The sequence below is a fragment of the Coloeus monedula genome, assembly GCF_965178545.1.
Source record: "Coloeus monedula genome assembly, chromosome: 4".
In the NCBI taxonomy this organism is placed as follows: Eukaryota; Metazoa; Chordata; class Aves; order Passeriformes; family Corvidae; genus Coloeus; species Coloeus monedula.
This window is the reverse complement of record NC_138784.1, coordinates 5,513,146-5,531,643: the sequence shown is the minus strand read 5'-3', so window position 1 is coordinate 5,531,643 and position 18,498 is coordinate 5,513,146. Positions and strand designations below refer to the sequence as shown.

Here is an 18,498-nt window from a genome sequence, read left to right as displayed (position 1 = left end):
GTTAGAAACCCTTTTCTGGATGTCAGCAATGGCTATTCCTGTTGCTTCTGGTATTTTTTTGAGGAGTGAGCAAGCCCAGCAGTGCATGAGTAGGTAGCCTGGCTGTTTCTGGCTGTGTGGAACTAAACCAGACCATAGTCAGCTCTGTGTGAGACCTGCTGGACTCTCGATATCCCCTGCCCTCTGTGTTAGTTAACATAGGTGAACAGAGCTGGACTTGAACACTTCAAGTTCAAAACCTACAAGTGTTTCAATTTTCACAAATCCACCTCCACACCTGTGCAAGGTGCATTTTTAAGGCAGAGCAGCATTCCCCCTGTGCTCCTGTTCCTGCCTACTGCTGCTTTTCTGGGTATTGTGCTGCCACAGTTGGACTATTCTTGTTCTAAGGTAACAAATCCTTTCAGAGGCCAAAGTAAGTCTCCCCTGGGGCTCCTTTATATTCCTCCTAAGACCACTTAGTGCATTTTGCCAGGTACTGCACAATTGTCTTTATAGAATAAGCCTGCCCTGTCTCACCTCTCCATCTGCCATATCCTCCAGAGGCAAACTCTCCAGGCCTCTAAGGTTTTCACCCCTACAAAATGCTTTCTTCTACCCCAGCCTCACCTTATTAAGGCAATATTGCCTGTAGTCCCTCTGCATAAAGTGCCCAGTGTTGCACTGTCTTCATTTGAGAGGAGGGAGCAATGCCCCAACAGGCTGACTTCAAGTTATGTAATATACACAATTGGAAAATTGCATTTTATGGCATCATGGCTTTTGTATATTTGAAAACTGAATTTAAAGTCATTTTCCTCAGCAATCATGGTAATGCCATTCAAATCATAAGCAGAAGCAGTGAGCCACCTGACTTACAGAATCCCAGGATTCAAGTGAAACTACGAATTGCTGAGGGAAATCTTGAGACTGAAACATTTTTAGTATCTTATAAATATCTGTTTAAAAGAACTTGTCTTCATTGTGCACCCACAGCCTTAAACTGTAGGCAAACATTAACAACCAGGCTTAACATCTCTGTGTTCAAACAGTTTCCTTGGCTGCAAGTATTTCCTTAGTGAAAAAATACAGCTTTTTCTTTACAGAAGGTTAGATTAGATTAATGGTCCTTTCCAGCCACAAAATCCATAAGGCTGTTCTCTGTTGTTTGTCTTTGCTGAATTTTTGATAGAGTTTTCTTCAAGCAGGACTGGCATTTTTAACACAACTGAAATGTTGCAGTGGTGAGGGAGAGGACACTGAAGCTGATCTAGGGATGAGATCTGTACATCTGCAGCAAATCAGGCACGTGTGGACGCATCAGATCCAAAGGGCCTGCGCTGTGGAGTCCACGCATGCACCCACGTTAGACAGTCCTCTGCCAAGTCTGCACCTCACCAGTGCTCTCTCCACTGCTGCAGCATTTTTTCTCTATGACACCCCGCAGGAATGGCGAAATCTCCTTCAGGAAAAATTCCTGCAAAGTTGTAGCACTGCAGTCTTTTGGCTTCCTCCTTTAAAGAACCAGTGTGACACCTGTGAGTGGCTATAAAAAATACCAGCTCCTTAGGGAGTCTCTTGTGCATTGTATATCAATATAGGATTTGCACAGCAGGCTCTAGATCTCCTATTAAAACTCCTAGAAGTAAACCCACACAAATACTAAATCATATTTATTTACGTGGATCAAAAGTCTCTATCACAATTCCTGTCAGTTCTGTGAAGCTACATTTGGGATTAATTTGGCCTACTACAATTATTTTCACATCTGAACACATCATAAAATCTCTTTATAGAGATAAATTAAATAGGGAAGAGCAGAACAAAAATTATTTACTATAAATTATGAAATAAAACAAGATAGCAAAGTAATCTCTGCACAGATGAACCACTAAAATATAATTAGTGAGACTCTGCAAAAGACTGAGTATACCTGAAATAGCTTTAACATGTCTTGAATAAGATATGATCTTGGCATACTTTTAAAATCGCTGTTCAGCTCAACCAAAAAAAAAAGAAGAGGAAAGGAAGGGAAAAAGAAAAGAGAGCATATCAGAAAGATTGATTTATATGACCGGGAAGCTGAGAAGATTAATAATGGGGTAAAGAACCTTCCTTATATAGGTTACTGGTCTGAAGGTGGTCCAGTATCACAATACCCTGAAGCACTGCTATTTCATATTTCAGGTCAGGTGATAACGGATGGATGGCCAGGTGGAAGGAAGGAATTGGAAGCCCAGGATTTCAAAATATGGTTGCTTAAGTTAGGCTGCCAAAACAATGACCTTATTTTCAAGTTGTGAATCATTGTTAGTCTTGCTGAATGGGACTTCTACCACTTCTCTGCAAACTGACTAAGATGGATTTAAGTTACCTACTTTCAAAAGAAACACAGTAATTTGAAGTCGTACTGTCCGTAATGAAGTAAACCAAACCCTGGATTTTATGTTTGCACTACACAGCTATCTATGCTGTAATTTACTTTCATTTAATTAGATGGCTGGAACTTCCTAAGAACACAGTTAGGAGCCTACACACTCAAATGATGGAAAGAAGGAGAAAAAAAGACTAATTCCAATACCTGCAAGTCGTTTATGTGCATCTCCACACCACCTGCTTGAACTCTTAATGACATCATCAGCATGGCAATCACTTAAATATGCCTCTCCCACCAATTAGAACTTTATCAGAAGTTTATCAAAGTCACTTAGATTTAAAAAGCTCAACAGAAAATATAAAGAGGGTCTTGTGTTACATCCTGAAGGTAAAGTTTGTATAAATTGGACCTGTCAGCAGAGGCTGATCTCACCTGTCAAAGTGGCACACAGGACACAGAAAGCAAGTCTCAGGACAGAGATGCATTGAGTGTCATAGACCAGAATGGAGATGCTTGAATTGCAAATGAGAAGCTGGAGTGGCCAGCAGAGAACAGTCAGAGCTATGTAAGCCTCATGTGCCTCATAATTAATTAATCAGCCTCATTTTATTACTGGCTGGTGCTCACATAAGCCCCTCAGTTTGGCCCCTTTTAGGAAAAGGGATTGCAATCCAGTTTGGGATGGAAGTGGCATGGAGTATGCACTGAGAACTCACAATTGTTAATAAATGCTCTAATCCCCTAGCTAAACAAATAAAGGCTCTCTTGCCACAGCCATAACTTGAGACAGGAGCCATGGAAATTCAGGAGCACATCTAGGCATGGAATTCATTATGCAGCAGCCCACACGCTCCTGCAGCGACAGATCGCACACAGCCCCAACTCCATCTCTGGAGTCACCCTCAGCAGCCAATTCCACTGGCCTTGTGCTGCAGGAGCACTGCCAGCTTCCCCTCCCATAGCCTGGCTCCAGGAACGCTCAACATTTACCTCTCAGCCTCCTGACAGTGTGTTACAAAGCTGAGCAGCACGCCTCCAAACGACACTGCTCCTTAAAATATACCACTGCTCCCTCTGCTGAGCTCTTCCCTCTTCATAGACAGTCATGCTGGACTAGACAGAAATGTCTGGATAATCAATCCATAGTGCCAGGCTGACATGCTGCAAAAAGTCATGCTACTGCATGATGCCTTATGCCTGACTGCAATCAAAATGTGTCAGCTGAGAGGGCCAAAACAGTATCAAAACTGGTTTTCTTGGAAAAGGCCATTAGCAGCCATTAAGGAAATCCAGCTTCTGTATCTGTCTCACACCTGTAACCATATTGAGTGAGCTCAAAGGAAAAAAGCAATTGTTAAATCATGACTGAACAGCACTGTCATTACTTTGAGCTGAAATTAGTTATCCCAGAAAGGCTGTTTGAAGATTAATGTTTTCACAGTGCTCTGCAAACGCAAGGACTTACGAGTTTTACATTCTGATAAAATTACTCACGATGTTCCTCATGTGTTTCAGCATTATTGTCAGACGGGTGTTCTCGTAGGATATGACCAATTGTACTCCAGGCATGTGGCCAGTTGACTGAGGACCTAAAAAAGGCCACACAGTTTGATTTTTTAGGTAACAGCTTAGAGGAAGTAGATCTGTAAAATATAGAAGTACACATTAACTAACATATAAAAACCTGCTGTGTGCTTAAATCAGGGATGAAATTAGAAGACATGGATAAGGAGTGTGATGGAAGAAAGTGGTCTGACATGCAGTGCTCCTTTTCTTTCCTGTTTGTTAACTGCCAGTGAGATTTTCTGTTTACTAATTGCCATCAATCTGAAATTCAGTGGGAAATTTATGCTTGAGTGACAAATAATTGGGGTGGTTTTTTTGGCAGTCACTGATGACACTATTCACTATTGTTGCAGTTCTCCTGCCTGGTTAAAACACTGGATTTTTTTTTCTCAGTTCCCAAGAGAAAGAACAAAAAGGAAAGAAGGAAAAAAGAACAAGTTTCCTGACCAGTTCCAAAACAAATAAGAGAAACAACCCCATATATAAATTTTCCCTTCCTCATTCTGTATTTTTCTGTTCCAGGCTGGTTTTCATGCAACCCATTGCTTTCATAGATTTTTCTACTAAGATGCACTTAAAGTGTCTGATTCAATTCCCACTGAACTAAACATTTTTCATTTTCCAGGCAAGAAGAATCAGTCTCATAATGTGGAAGAAATGACTAAGCAAATCCTGTTCCATCTCTCTGCTGGGGGCACTGAGCCCGCTGTTTTCACTGCCAAAAGGGTGTGTCCTTGAAGCTGGGTAAGTAATGTGGTTTACCTGCCCCTGCAGAGACAGCAAAGAAACACACAGAGAAAAGATGCCTTTTACCACAGTAAACCAGGTGATGGTGAGCACAAACTCTCCTCACTATCTATCTGACATCCTTATTTTGCAGTGTTTCACCTGAGCAGTGGGTCAGGAGCTGGACTTGAGCCATTTTGCACCACCTGCTCACCATCAAAGACAGCCCAGACACTGCCTGCGTGAAAGTTGCCTGGTTTTACTCAGGCAAACAGGGCTTCATTTAATTAGACCAAAGATGTATTACAACCACTAAGTTACCTGAAAAAGTAAGGACTCAGTCCTGACCTAAGCTTACAACAAAACAAGGATGTCTCATGAGCTGGGCTCTGCCCTCTTGCCTCCCCATTAGAGAAGAAGCTGAGCTTGAGATCTCGGACAGAGAAGTCCTGCTCTCCTTCCTGCACCCTGGGATCTGCCACTGACACACCAGCCCTAAACCCATGGCAGGGTGACATAACAATACAAGACAAGACAATAGAGTGGTAATTAATTCTTTAAATAGAAACACATCTTCTGAGAAGCAGGAGCAATGGGCAAGGATGAGAATGACAGAACAGCCATCACGCAGCAGGGTTATGCACTACTACAGGAGGTTTTTAGGCAGTATCACAACTGTTCTTGGTAGCAGGAGGGTTCCCATGTGTCCCTTTCAGCCTCAGAAGACACCTGGGCACTCCCTGTCTCACTCTTGCCCTCTCCTCCCCAGAGCTCTTACAGGCAGGGCTGTGGGAGGAAGAAATCCAAGTCCCTCTGCTCAGGCTTTCCTCTGTTGCTCAGCAGAGGAGGCAGCACAGGGGATGCTATAATGAATAAGCCACGTTGGGTGTATTTTTCTGAAGAAACCAAATGTGTAACCTCTGGAGTGAAGACACTAAAATAACTGCTAAGCAGACACAATGGCAGTACTGTCATGTACTGCTGACAGCCAGAGAGCCAGTGTAATTGCCATTTATCCTAAGGAAGGGAACTCAAATGAATTAGAAATAACACTGTGTTTACACGCAACTGCCATAATATAATTTTTCCAGGCAGCTTGGATACCAGCACTACCGAGTTTATGATGTTTGGAACGGAATTTCAGAATATGAATCCATCTCTAATTTCTCCCCTTTAGAGACTACAAAAATACATTTTTAATCACATCCTAATTAGAGAAGGGCCTGAAACACTCTTGAAGAATTGAAATCTCAGGAAGAAATCACTAAGCTGGGACTTAGAAGACTGAGTAGCAGTTCTTCATTTGTTATTCTCCCTTATGAACTTTGACAAATCACTTGGCAAGACTGTACCTTATTTCATTTCTTGTGGTATGCAAATAGGAACAGGGAGGGACAGGGGATGAAAACTCTGTGAACCAGACAATGCTGAGTTTTTTCCAGGGTAAGAAGAAGCCCATAAAATTCAATTCCTCTTTTTTTTTCATGCAAAACCACTTTACCTTTTGTTTTTTAAAGCTGTGAGTCCTTTTGCCTTGAATTTGCAACAGGAAATGTAGAATTCTAGGCTATTACACACCGTGTAACACAAGGGCAGCTCTGTTTTAACATAAGGGCACAATTCACTTGTGGGGCTCTGTTAATTTGGTGAATTGCAGTGAGTCATCATGAGTGGTTTAGCAAGAGCAACAGATTTCACAGGTTAAATTACATCATCAGAATCCAGCTGCTCACCGTGCCTTCCCTTTCCTACCAGCGCTACCTGTGCCTTATTTTCATTAATTTTTAAAGTGTGGTGCTTATATCCAGTGAAGGAATTTCTCTGTGGGAGTTGTTTTTGGTTTTTTTTCCCTTGAAAGTAAGAAATGTAAATAAGTTTCTAACAAAAAAAAAAAAAAAAAAAAGGGAAAATGCATTTCTAATTCAATATGCAAAATGAGGTCTGAAACACACACTATGGGCATGAATATTACTAAAATATTAGCTCTTACAAAGTGATAAATTGAGTACTAATGGAAAAAAAAAATAAAAGGAAGGGAAATAAAAAGTAACAGAGCGTAGGAAATCTGATAAACATGGAAGAGACTTCTATTGCTTATATTTCACAATAAAACCCAGTTACTGTTAGCTACACTACACTCAGCTGGTACATTTTTGGTTTTCCCACACTCTGTGCTAGATCATAGCCTCTTTGAAGTCCAGGTGATTTTAGCTTCAAATGATAATAGAATACACGTCCAATAATTACTTCCAATCTATCCAGCTTGGGCAGATGGACTTGAGCTCAGGCTCTGCATTTTTGCAAAGTGTCATGCTCTACTTGCAGCTCATTTTAGACAAGGACCAAGTGCTGTTCTGTTGCAGGTACAAGACAAACTTGCTCTGGCTACGGCTGAAGCAAGAGTTCCCCCCAGGGATGGCTTTTTCACTCACTGGTGTCGATGCAAAAGCTGTCAAATACCAAATGAGGACCCTGGAGCACTTGTAGGTTTTTCCTATCTGATTTGTGTCATGTATCCCAGGCGTGGAAGTCAGCCACCAATGCTACTACAGAAAACCCCAAACACAGTGCCAGTTCATAATCTCTTATCAAGGAACATAAACATGAGAAAACGGTGGGTCCTTTTGTCTTTTCAAACCAAGGAATGAAGGCAATTAGCATTCGGATTTCTACTGAAGGTGAAATGCTCGTCACAGTAGTCAAGTATGCAGTTCTTTGCTTCATCTAGATGGTCTTTTCTGGCATGCTGGAGAACTACCACCTCCATGTTCTACCATTTGCACAACTTTTTCCTTAGCAGCATCTTAAAACAAGCTCTGCATTACACTGTGCACAACATTTGAGAAATACCAATGGTGAGGAAGATGCTACTGACAAAATCAATAGGGAAAGTGCAATTTAATAACACATTGCATTTCACACGCGGACTGCAAAGCAATGTGAGGAAACTAATTAACTAAGCGTCAGCGCACTGCCATCAGGGAGCTCAGTATTATTCTGTATTCTGCACTCTCAGGTTTTTCTTAGACCTTTCTTCTTGGTGACAGCCTGTTTTGACATCTGGCATCAAAGAGCACTGGAACCTGTTTGGTTTTCCAGGGCTGGGGTTGAATGCCCCAAGCCAACCATCTGCCTGCTTTAGTTACAGCCTCTAAAGTATCTGACTTCGTACAGTCACTCTAAATACACCGACTGTCTCAGTGCCTTAGTCCTCCAAGCCAACCAGAGCTGCTTATGGGTAAATGTGACTAAATCAGGAAGGCAACTTGTGGCAAAAGCTTCACATCAAGAGTGAGCAGCTTCAGAAGATCAAAACATTATGGGACGTGAGCAAGAGAGCCTTATTCTCCCCAGGGACTACTTGTGGTTCTGCATAGAGGGGAATACCATAATACAATCTTCCTGGAAACCTGGATCTCCCTTCAGAAGGATGCAGAATCTGTTCCCCTACTGCACCTCAAGGACAGAGGCTCATATAAACACATGGAGCACTAACTAAACATGCCAGAACTGGGGCTGGGCTGTACAGTGTTCCAGTCCATAGCAGAACCCAAACAGTCTGAATTATTAATACTTTCAGGAGATATAAACTCGAGAGAAGGAAAATAAACAAGCTAGATATAAAAATATGTTTGATGATTTTTCTTTCTTCCTTCCTTTTTTAAAGAGCCTTTATAAAAGTCTGATTGTGAAATCATTCCTGATATCTGCTCTCACTGCCTTGTAGCGAGCTTGGTATAATGAAATGCTGACAATATTCAGGATAATTCACAATTCACCTCACTGGGAGTACTGATTCAGTATTCATGTCAAGTAAATTTAACACTGATTTCTAATCTCTCTATTGCTGGGAGCAGAGTACAAATTCATAAATTTTAATACTTATTTTACTTTAGTAAGTGTAATTACCTACAACATTTATAAATTAAAGCAGTGTAAGAGAAAGATGCTGGTTTGATCAAAATTCATAACCTGATCCTATTGGGCATTAATCTTATTTTGTATTGATCCTAACAAAGAGACAGATGATTTTTTTGTTTGAGAGAGAATTTACCAGATCCATGGAAAGCTACAGGCCATATTAAACTTGAGTTATTTCTCAAAACAGACAAATATTAAGACCCCTACAACCTCAGAAAGCAATGAAATTTGTGGGGGAAAAATGTACTTTTTTTTCATGGCAACCACCTCTTTCCAGCAGGCTCAGTGAACTTAACTCCTCCCCAGACTGACTGTGGCATTACTGCAGAGTTTACCTTCAAACCAAGAGTATTTCTGGGCACCCTCAGCCAGCAAGAACCTCCAGGGCCACTCCTGGTTTGCTACCTGGCACCTTGGCATGACCGGACACCTCCTGCCTTAGCTGGACTGGTGTCTCCCCTGGATGCCAGCAGTGTGCAGAATGCCATGGAACAAAGACTTCAGCGAGCTCACTGGGGCATGGCAGCAGCCTAACTCCAAAGACGAGGTGAAGAGTAGAAAAACATCTCTGCAATACGTGTGTTTCAATGTGTTTCTCAAGTGGGCAATTAGCACATGCATGGCAGATCTCCTGACAGCTGAGCTCACCCGCTTCCACAGCTCACCCTGAGTGGTGCGGTATCCAGAGCAACTCAGCCCAGGATTCTTGTTCTCTGTTTGTACCAGGTCTGAACTCACTGTTTGGACCTTTTGTGCTACTGCTAGTTTAGCAGTAAATGATAGTGATCAATTTTCTAGGCTAAAGAGAGCTGCTTTTGTTTGTGGTTTGGGTTTCGGTTGTTATTCTCCCCTGTGTTAAACAAAGGTTTTGCCTTAAGTCTAGAAGTGAAGGACCCAAACTTTAAAAGGCAGAGTTCTTGAAAAGGAAAAAATGAATCCCCCTGTAACCTCACTGCTCAAGGCCAGAGACACATTAATCTTCCCTGACCATGTTGTGACCCTCACCACCACTAACTACATAGTGAGGAGCAGATTGGGTTACCTGTCACACAGCTTTCATCAAACACCCACTAACCACATTTTTGCTTCTGTTTCTTCATTCTCTTCCTTGATTTTGCTGCCACTGACAACAAAAATAGATGGCTCATCCTTCAGACTATACTGGCTCAGGACACCACTGTAGGAATTATGATGTTGCAAGTTCTTTCTCAATTTTATTATAGATTCATTTTATGATTTTGCATAAAACTTTTACACCCAGATTCTCTGTAATAATTAGGCACCGAATATTAGTGACATATAAAAATTATTCTGGGACTTTTAACTGCCTTGTGCCTCAGCTCACGCTCACATCTGTATCTTTGCTTAAAGGCACCTACAGAGAGGCAGACCATGGACCCATACTGCACATGCCTAACACTTAGGACATCTTTGCATTATCTCCTTGATCCTTTGTAACAGTTAGAGCAACCATTAGTAATTTTCAATAGTCATAATGGGTTTAATATGATAATGGCATGCCTAATCAAATAAACTCTGCACAGGGAGAGTCTTCCAAAGGCAGAGAAGCCAGAATGGGATTTATTTTGTCTGATGGATTAAAAGAAATGGTCCCAGCAAAAGAGATAATGAAACCTCTGTCTGCAGAGAGATTAAATTAACTTAATGGACACTCAAATTAAATATGCAGAGATACAATCCTTTCTGAAATGTGGAAAACTGATGATCTTGGAAACTGTCCTATCACTTGGAGCACATAACAACCAGCTGAATTGTTGTGATGCAGAGTGCAGCTGCAGACACTTTCATAAGGTTTTATTTTGCCTAAAAACTGAGTACATAAGATTATTATCAGTGCAGAACTAAGGGAGTGGAAGACAATAAACATTCAGAGTTTACCTTTTATGGTTTATACTTTTGACTCTGTAATGTCAGAAATTAGATTAAATTAGGTGCTGGACAGAAGGGGAAAATGGGTTAAGTATTTAGATAGGCTAAGGGAACAGTGCAGCATCTCATTTAGCAAGAAGTGAATTACCACAGTCATTAATAATGTATGCCTAAGCATTAACATAATGTTCTGTTATTTACCTGCTCCTCTCATTGTGAAAATTACTTTAGAAGTCACCCCTGATTTTCTTTGCTTGTGTGAGCACACATTGTGCTTTGTCATGACTCACATCCTTTCCTCCAAAATCTTTGAATATTTTTGTTTTGTAAAACAAGAAATCTGCCACAGTTTGTGTAAATAAACTTTTGCTTTGCATATAAACATGTTTATTCAAAAAGAAATGAAGCAAGGCTGAAGGGAATATGTCAAAGAGAAAGAAATCTACAGGTGACATTAGTAACACATTTTCAGAGACCTTGAGAAATCAGGAATTATTTGTTGGTATCCTTATATCCTAAAACCATCCAAACCATCTAAACACTTTATTGCATAATATTATCAAGGATTATAATTTCTCAGAAAACAAATAAGATCGGTAATACACATACCTAAGGTCAGAGATGATGAATCTTCTGTCAAAGTATTTTTGGACCAATTGAGGAAGAAGCTGAGTACTAGCTCATTCTGAAAGAGAATACAAATACTGTAGGTAATATCATTTGTTGTGCTTTGTTCCTTGTATCATTCCCCTCCAAGAAGCTTGCTGGTAATTTTTTATTGCATATATTAGAGTTAGCAATGAAAGGGAGCTTTTCCCCTATGATCATGGGCAAGGAATCTGGGGAATGGCTTCTGCTCAGGCACTGGGAGGATGATGGTGCCCTTTAGCACTATCTCAGGGATGCTGCATTGGTGCCTACCTGGCCCCTTTCTGTCAACACACTTCCAGACAGCAGCAAGCTGTGGGGGCCAGAGATTTGTGCTCTTGCTTGATCTCCAGTAGCTCAATATTTGCATTAGCAGCTGCAAGTACTTTGACAGAGCAGCCCATCTGTGAAACAAAAGCAGGAGCCCGTCTTTACTTTGAGCTGTGTAGTCAGCAGGAAACTTGCCCTTGGCACGGGACTGACCCCAAGTACCTGACCTCGTGTGTGCCTCCCCGAGGCTCAGATATTGTGCAAACCTCCCTCCCACGGCAGCTTAATGGACACTCACACTGAAAAGCTCCATACAAAGTTAAATCCTACCAGAAACCCACAGGGAGAGAAAGGCATGATCATATTTCACCATCCTGTTTAAAAGAGTAATCCGCCTTATGTACTGCTATAACTTTTATTTTTATGTACTGACCTGTGCTGCTCTAGTGAACATATATAACAGGTAGTTACATTCAGCTGGAGAGAATTAAAACAATAAACCAAATCCCCAGATTTCAGTATTTTGCAAGGTAATAAAAATGTGAATTCTTAAATGGACTCTTATGAGCCTGAATCAAAGCTGGACAGTAATTGCATTTTATTAGCTTTTCATAAAGCCATATTTCAGAATGGCCACTCTTTAAGATGGTTAGGATTATTACATTCGTGCTGATGTTACTTGGACTGACACTGAATGAATGGATAGAACAAGAGACTTTTCAGATTCCAGCATTAAAATATCACCATTGTTTTTTTCCAGCCAGTGGAAAATAACGCGTCTCTTATCAGCAAGATGTACTTCATGTAGTATTTGTGTTGTTTCAATTTGACAAGTTGTAGCATAATTTGTGTAAGGAAAAAAGAAAAGGAAGAGGATAGTGACAAAAACAGCTAGAGAGGAGCTAACACGTGCTTACAGCATACAGCAGACAGAGGAACAGATGTGTATGTTCAGTGGAGAGATAAGATTTAGCAATCTGGATTTATTTTAACAGTTGCCTTTCATTTTTCACTCTACTGTTTGAAGTTTTTCTCCCATACTGATATTTTCTTTAAAAGAAAAATCAGGGGAGAAAAAAAAAAAAAAAAGAAAAGAAAGAGAAACCAACATAATTGTTTTCCTTGAATTGAGTGATGGATCCTTAAGTTATTAGCAGTGGACTGCCAATACACCTGTCTGTACTGACCATGAGTAATTATTCTCTCATCTGATGAAGACAGCTTACAGGGGAAAGCCCATACACCTGCCACAGCTTCCAGTAGCTTTAAACAGCTGAGTTATTCCCTAAGGAACCTTCACTCGCTCTTTCAGCACAAGTCCCAAGTGCAGGAAATCTCCAGGGCTGAGAGAATATTTTTGGCAGCCCGGCCTTTATTTGACAGCATGAAAATAAGCAGAGAAACTTAAGCAGCCCTATGAGTACAAAGATCTTGAGAGAAGTAGGCAGGAGGTGGAAATAAAGATACACAAACTGACTTGAAAGAGAAAAAATTCCACACTGAGCAGCTTGGTGCTCTTTCTGCTTCCTCTCCACCTACTCTTTCTGCAACAAATGGAAATGCAGGAACCAAGAGGTTTGTAAACACGAGGTGCAAAGATGTTTCAGGCAATAATTCCAAAATCTCATTCTAAAGGAGCGAACACTGAAAAAAATGACATTTGGTTTAAGTACAGAAGTGGAGCCATGCAGAACTTAGAGCAGGCATGAACAGGACAGGCATGAACCCTGCTGGTGCCACAGCTGATGGCAAAGCTTTCCTGGCCTGTGTGCCCATCATGCTCAATAGGTACCGAAGCCTGTGGGGAAGCAGCAAGGCTGATCCTGGCAGAAGGAATGCAAAAACCTGATGGAACAGATCATGTGGCAGGAGCAGATGCAGCAGGTTGTCCAGGGCAAAGTGCTTCAAAAGCAATGGGGGGGTGTCTCTTGGGTGTTTGTGGAGATAAGCATTTTGCTCACTGTTATTTAAAGGACAGCAATTTCCCCCTGACCTGTGCTAATCTGCCTGCTGCAGGACCCCACCACTTAGATTTCCACCAGAAAATGTGTAAGTACCTTATTAAGTTCCCCCTTTGTCAGCAGACCTCCAAAAAACACACTGAGCTTTTAGGTGATTCCTAAATCTATGAGACCTCCATCAGTTGGAGCCCAGTTCATGCGACTGAGGCACAGAATTAAGCCTGCACCTAGGTACACTGCTAAATAGAAACAGGTCTAGCAGAGCTTTGAACACATGTTTGAGCTGTTTTAAGGTGGAGAGAGTCCATTTCTAACCCAGCAATTTTTGTTACACAGAAGAGACTATGTGTGGGAATCTCAGAGACCCTGTGATGGTCTTGGCAGAAAGGAAGGCACTGAGGATGACCACAAGTGCTCACTCATCCTTTTCCTCCTGGAATTCCTACCTTTAAATCAGCACGCAAAAATTCCCTAAAATACTGCACACTTAGGGATTCTTAGGAAATCCTCCTATCGTTTTATCTGTTCTTACCTAATAAGACAATAATCTTCGATAGGTAATTCTGATATTTTTGCAGGTCACTCAACATATTAGCCTGATCAGGAGCAAACAGGTATGTATGGTCAGTCTGGCTAGAACTCAGAGATATTTCTTCAGCCATTAAATTCAAAAGGGACAAATTCCACCTTTACTTGCACTAGGATACAACCGAAATAAAATATTTCAGTGGCCTTGGGGGGCTGGCACAGCCCTGCATCACTGCAGCATTGTAGAATTTGTCTACTGTTCTCCTTCAGTGACTAACTAGAAAAGCACTCTGCAGTTTGTGAAACACAGCCAGATTTCAAGCCAGATTTAATTTCGATAGAAAGAAAAGCAGCCTCCCCTCCGCTTTCAGCTTTCTTTTCAGCTGTGCTAGAGTAGATTTGGGGTCAGAGAACACCCATGTGCCTGTTACACTTTAACAGGATGGAGAATCAGCAGGAAAGAAAGAAACCAGAAAAAGCTGACCTTGGTGCAGCTGCTGCAACTTCAGGAAAGGACAGAGGAAGAGAGAGGACTTTGAACTCTCCCCATTTTGGCTCTGCTGGATGCCTCACCGCAGGAATACGGGAGTGGTGGGAGTTCAAGGGACCCATGTACCGTGGGAGCACTTTGTACCCTCATGGTATGTACCCCATACAGGCATGTGGGGCTTTTTTCTCATCTCTGCAAGTCCCAAGGAGCACCAGTGACTAAAGTAGAAATGAAATATGGGAAGCTCTTATCAAACTTGATTACTTTTACAGCGTAAAACATTAGTCACCCTAGAACAATGCTGTGGTCCTGGTTTTTACTGTGTGCTTGAAAATGAGTGAACATAATTTACAATCATTTCCATTTACATCCTCTTTAAAGTCCTTTTACAAAGCCTGTAAGTCACCATAAAGCTGTTTATAGAACCTATCCACAGCTGAAACACCATCACTGTTTGCTTACCTGTGTGCACAAGGTTTAGCCTCACCCCCAAAGTCCTCAGTTAATTTGGATACTTCGAAAATCTTTATAGACTCAAATCCCAAAAGACACTATATTTTTTTTTAATGATCAGCCTACTGTGCACCTGAACTTACTTTTGTATTTGTCACAGGGGCCAAACACAGACTTAATTAATGGAGCCTTACCTTGCTTTTGTGTCCCCAGGCAGTGTACAACCCTCCTACAACACAGCCATAAAATCACGAGCCACTAGGGCAGCCCTAATTTGTATGATGAGATTTGGGCTGCAGTCTCCATTCAGCCCATTGCTCAGTTGGAGTTGAGTGAAACACAGAAAAATATGACATGGGTCAGCAGCAGCTGTCTTTTGTCACAGATTCTTTATGCTTTGAGAACATATGTTTTTGTCATCTTCCATGTTACCCACCTTCAGTTCATTGTTCCTTGGTACTTCACCTCTTATTGGTGACATCACTTGGTTGTTTTGCCATTTAATGGAGCAAAACTCAAAGTTTCTGAAGAGTGTTGAGCATTTTACCCTGCAGATCTAGAAAACTCAGGTATTTCAGTGTATGCAGATGACGAGTCAGTCAGCAGTGGTGCAGCTGGCTCAAACCTAAATGTTCCTTTGCTGTGATCAGAAATATTGACACTGGTTTGGGACAAGTAGAATGAAATTTTTTAAAAAACGGCGGTGAAACCCATTTTTCATCCTGTTCTACTTGACTCAGTATGACAATGAAGGTGCATCAACTTCTGCATGTCAGTGATTGATGTAATGAATGCAGCTTGTTGTTCATGAACACAGTCTGGTGGAGGAGTTATTTATAACAGTGCTAACCTGAATTTCAGAAAGGACTCCCATTCCAGGCAATTCTTCAATGAAAGTAACTAAGCGAGGTTTGTGCTTAAAGTAAACCACAGGCTTAAAAAAAATGCCCTGAATAGGGATGGGCATGAGCAAGTTTAAGCATTTAAACTGGTCCAAGAACAAATATCTCCATCAACTGATGTTTCTGCATTTATTGGATCTGGCACTAAAATTCAGATATAGAGAAAGAAGAAGTTTCTGCTCATTAAAGATGGGTTTGAAGAAACATTTAATTCCATTTGAGCTCCAGTGCAAATAAGAAGGCAGCTGCTTTCCACCTCTCCTCCTTTGTTCCAACCATTTAGCAGAAAAGGTCAGTGACATTCTGACCTACTCTAAATTATAATAAAATTTTCATAATCAGAACTCAGTCTGGACTAAAAAGCTTACACCTAAGGCACGACTGAGGAAGGAATTTGGATGTAATCTGATTCTTTCTTCATTTCTAGGATTTATAATTACAGGATTGGTAGAACCAAGCATGTAGTCAGTCCTGTGTGGACTGGACTAAATTCTTCAGAGCAGAAAATGGCGCCTAGTCACTTAGGGTAATGAGTTTACAGTGATTACAAGTGTTACAATGGTATTTTATAATGAAATAAAAGCTCTTCTCTCTATCTCAGACAATACTCCAGCCTACTCTGCAGCTACAATACATTACAGCTATTACAATTCAGCATAAAGAAAGGACTGTAGCGAGAAAGTAAAAGGAATTCTGTTCTCCAGGAATCTGTTCTTTCTAGATTTCTTCACAAATTTATGAATTAATTGAATTAATTATTTATTCCTACATAGTTTTACTATTTCATAGGAATGACAGTTTGACAGTGCTTGAGAACTGACAACTCACTAAATGGTTTCAGCCAGGCTCTCTAACAATTTGAGAAAAAGGACAAATTTGACTGCAAAGTTGTCATAAGCACAAGAAGGGACAAAATAATTGTATTTATTTTTATCAAGAAAGCCTCCTAGCTTGACTTTCTGCTCAGACTACAGCCAAGATGACACCATGATATTTTAAAAGACTCATACCAAAGTGAAAAGTAAAAAAGAAGGGAATACAAAGGAAATTACCCACCAACTGGTCTTGTTCTAAGTGGGTCAGAACATGTCAGTATTTTCTAAATTTCTCCCATCTCCCAGCAGGAGAAGCATATTGAAGTAAAAATAATGATTCAATGTTTGTGGAGTATCAATAACTTTAAAGGTTATCATCCAGAACTGCAGGTTAGCTGTATGGGGGTAAGCAAGATGATTTCCCACATGCAGCAGCACTTTACAGATGGAAACAATCTGCTCATTACTCCGTTTGTTACCCCTTGCCCTCCAAGTCCAGCACACCAGTAGCAGCACAGCCCCCACAGGTACAAAATTGATTTCTTCTCCTCATGGTTCAGCCCTCCAGCCTGGAAAATTGCCCCCCTGGGCTGACTCAGAGCCACAGCAGTGTCTGTCCCCGAGCAGATCTGTCCAGAGTTACCTGCGAACACCTCAGTCATGGTTGTGTTCCAGCGCTGGGAGGATGTCCCCAGCTCCAGGGGGGTGTGCTGCAGGCCCATGAAGGGAGGAGGAAGGGCACTGGGAAGCCCATTGCCAGGCAGCCTGCTCTGGCTGGGCACTAACCCACGGAGCGGGAGGCACAGCAGAGCTCCTGTGCACGACCGGGAAATGTTTTTATGACTGTCCCAGGGCTTTAAGCAGTCTAATTTTTCAGCTGTAGATTAGGCTTCTGCACAGCAGTGTTTGGCCCAACTTGAAAATCCGTGTACCTTCCAGCAGCCCAGAGCACAGCAGAAGATACTGAGCTCTTCATTTCTAGGTCATGGGCTTAGATCAGCTTTTCCTCAGCTGTGACCAAAAGGCGCTAATGTAAAATAAACCCAAGGCCCTAACGTGAGGTCAGGAAGGAATCACAGAACACTTAGGGTTGGAATGGACCTCTGGAGATCACCCAGTCCAATCCCACTGCCACAGCAGGGTCACTGGCAGCAGGTGACACAGGAACATGTCCAGGTGGGCTCGGAATGCCTCCACAGAGGGAGACTCCACGACCTCCCTGGGCAGCTGTTCAGTGCTCTGCCACCCTCAGTGTAAAAAGGTTCTTCCTCAAGTTGAGGTGAAACTTCTTGTGTTTTAATTGCACAACAATCAACCCAAACTTGAGCAGATTATTTCCCAGTGTGAGTCAAGGGAACCAAGTACCCAAGTCAGCTGTTCACACCAAATTAACTGTAACTCTGTGAGACAAAAAGATTTTTATCCTCTTTGGAAATCTTTTTAATTTCAACTCAGGGCTCAGAATTTATATTCATATTAATAAGATAACTCCTGTTTGTCTTGCATATGGACAATTTCCTCTTTAATCTCCATTACAAAGTCGCAGCTGGGAAAGTTATATAGTTAGGCAGCAAACTTTTTTTATTTTCCTCCTGCAAGTTGTTTGAGAGTTTGGAGAACAAACATCCTCTCATACCCTCTTTTGGCTGTCCATACTATTAAACCAAAGCATCCCCAGTTTGTGCTGTGGCCCTGAGGCCATGGGACAGGACATGGCTCACCTGGCAGAGGCCCAAGCTCTGCTGCAGAATGTGCCAACAGTGAAACAGCAGGGTCAAGCTCGAGCTCGTGCCTTGACTCACTTGAATTTACTAAGCCTCTGTGTAAGCCTGGGGTCTAATGTAAAACACCATTTTTTCCCTGCCTGACAGCTTTCCTGACAAAGGCTGCTTGCTGGAGGATGCTCCTTTCTCTCAGACCCTGGTGTCACTGTCAGTAATTGACCATTCAGCTTCTGCAGCATCATGATTTA

General features: G+C 41.6%; 1 protein-coding gene across 1 annotated transcript in view; it reads right to left on the bottom strand.

The window, feature by feature from the left end:
• Positions 1-18,498, bottom strand: part of PIK3C2G (phosphatidylinositol-4-phosphate 3-kinase catalytic subunit type 2 gamma) — a gene marked incomplete at both ends in the record, with an annotated part of 181,569 nt that overhangs the window by 16,071 nt on the left and 147,000 nt on the right. The window contains 2 exons of the mRNA XM_082280629.1: positions 3,851-3,945; positions 11,069-11,144. Of these exons, the coding sequence (XP_082136755.1) occupies positions 3,851-3,945; positions 11,069-11,144 (171 nt within the window). The remainder of the gene's footprint in view (positions 1-3,850; positions 3,946-11,068; positions 11,145-18,498) is intronic.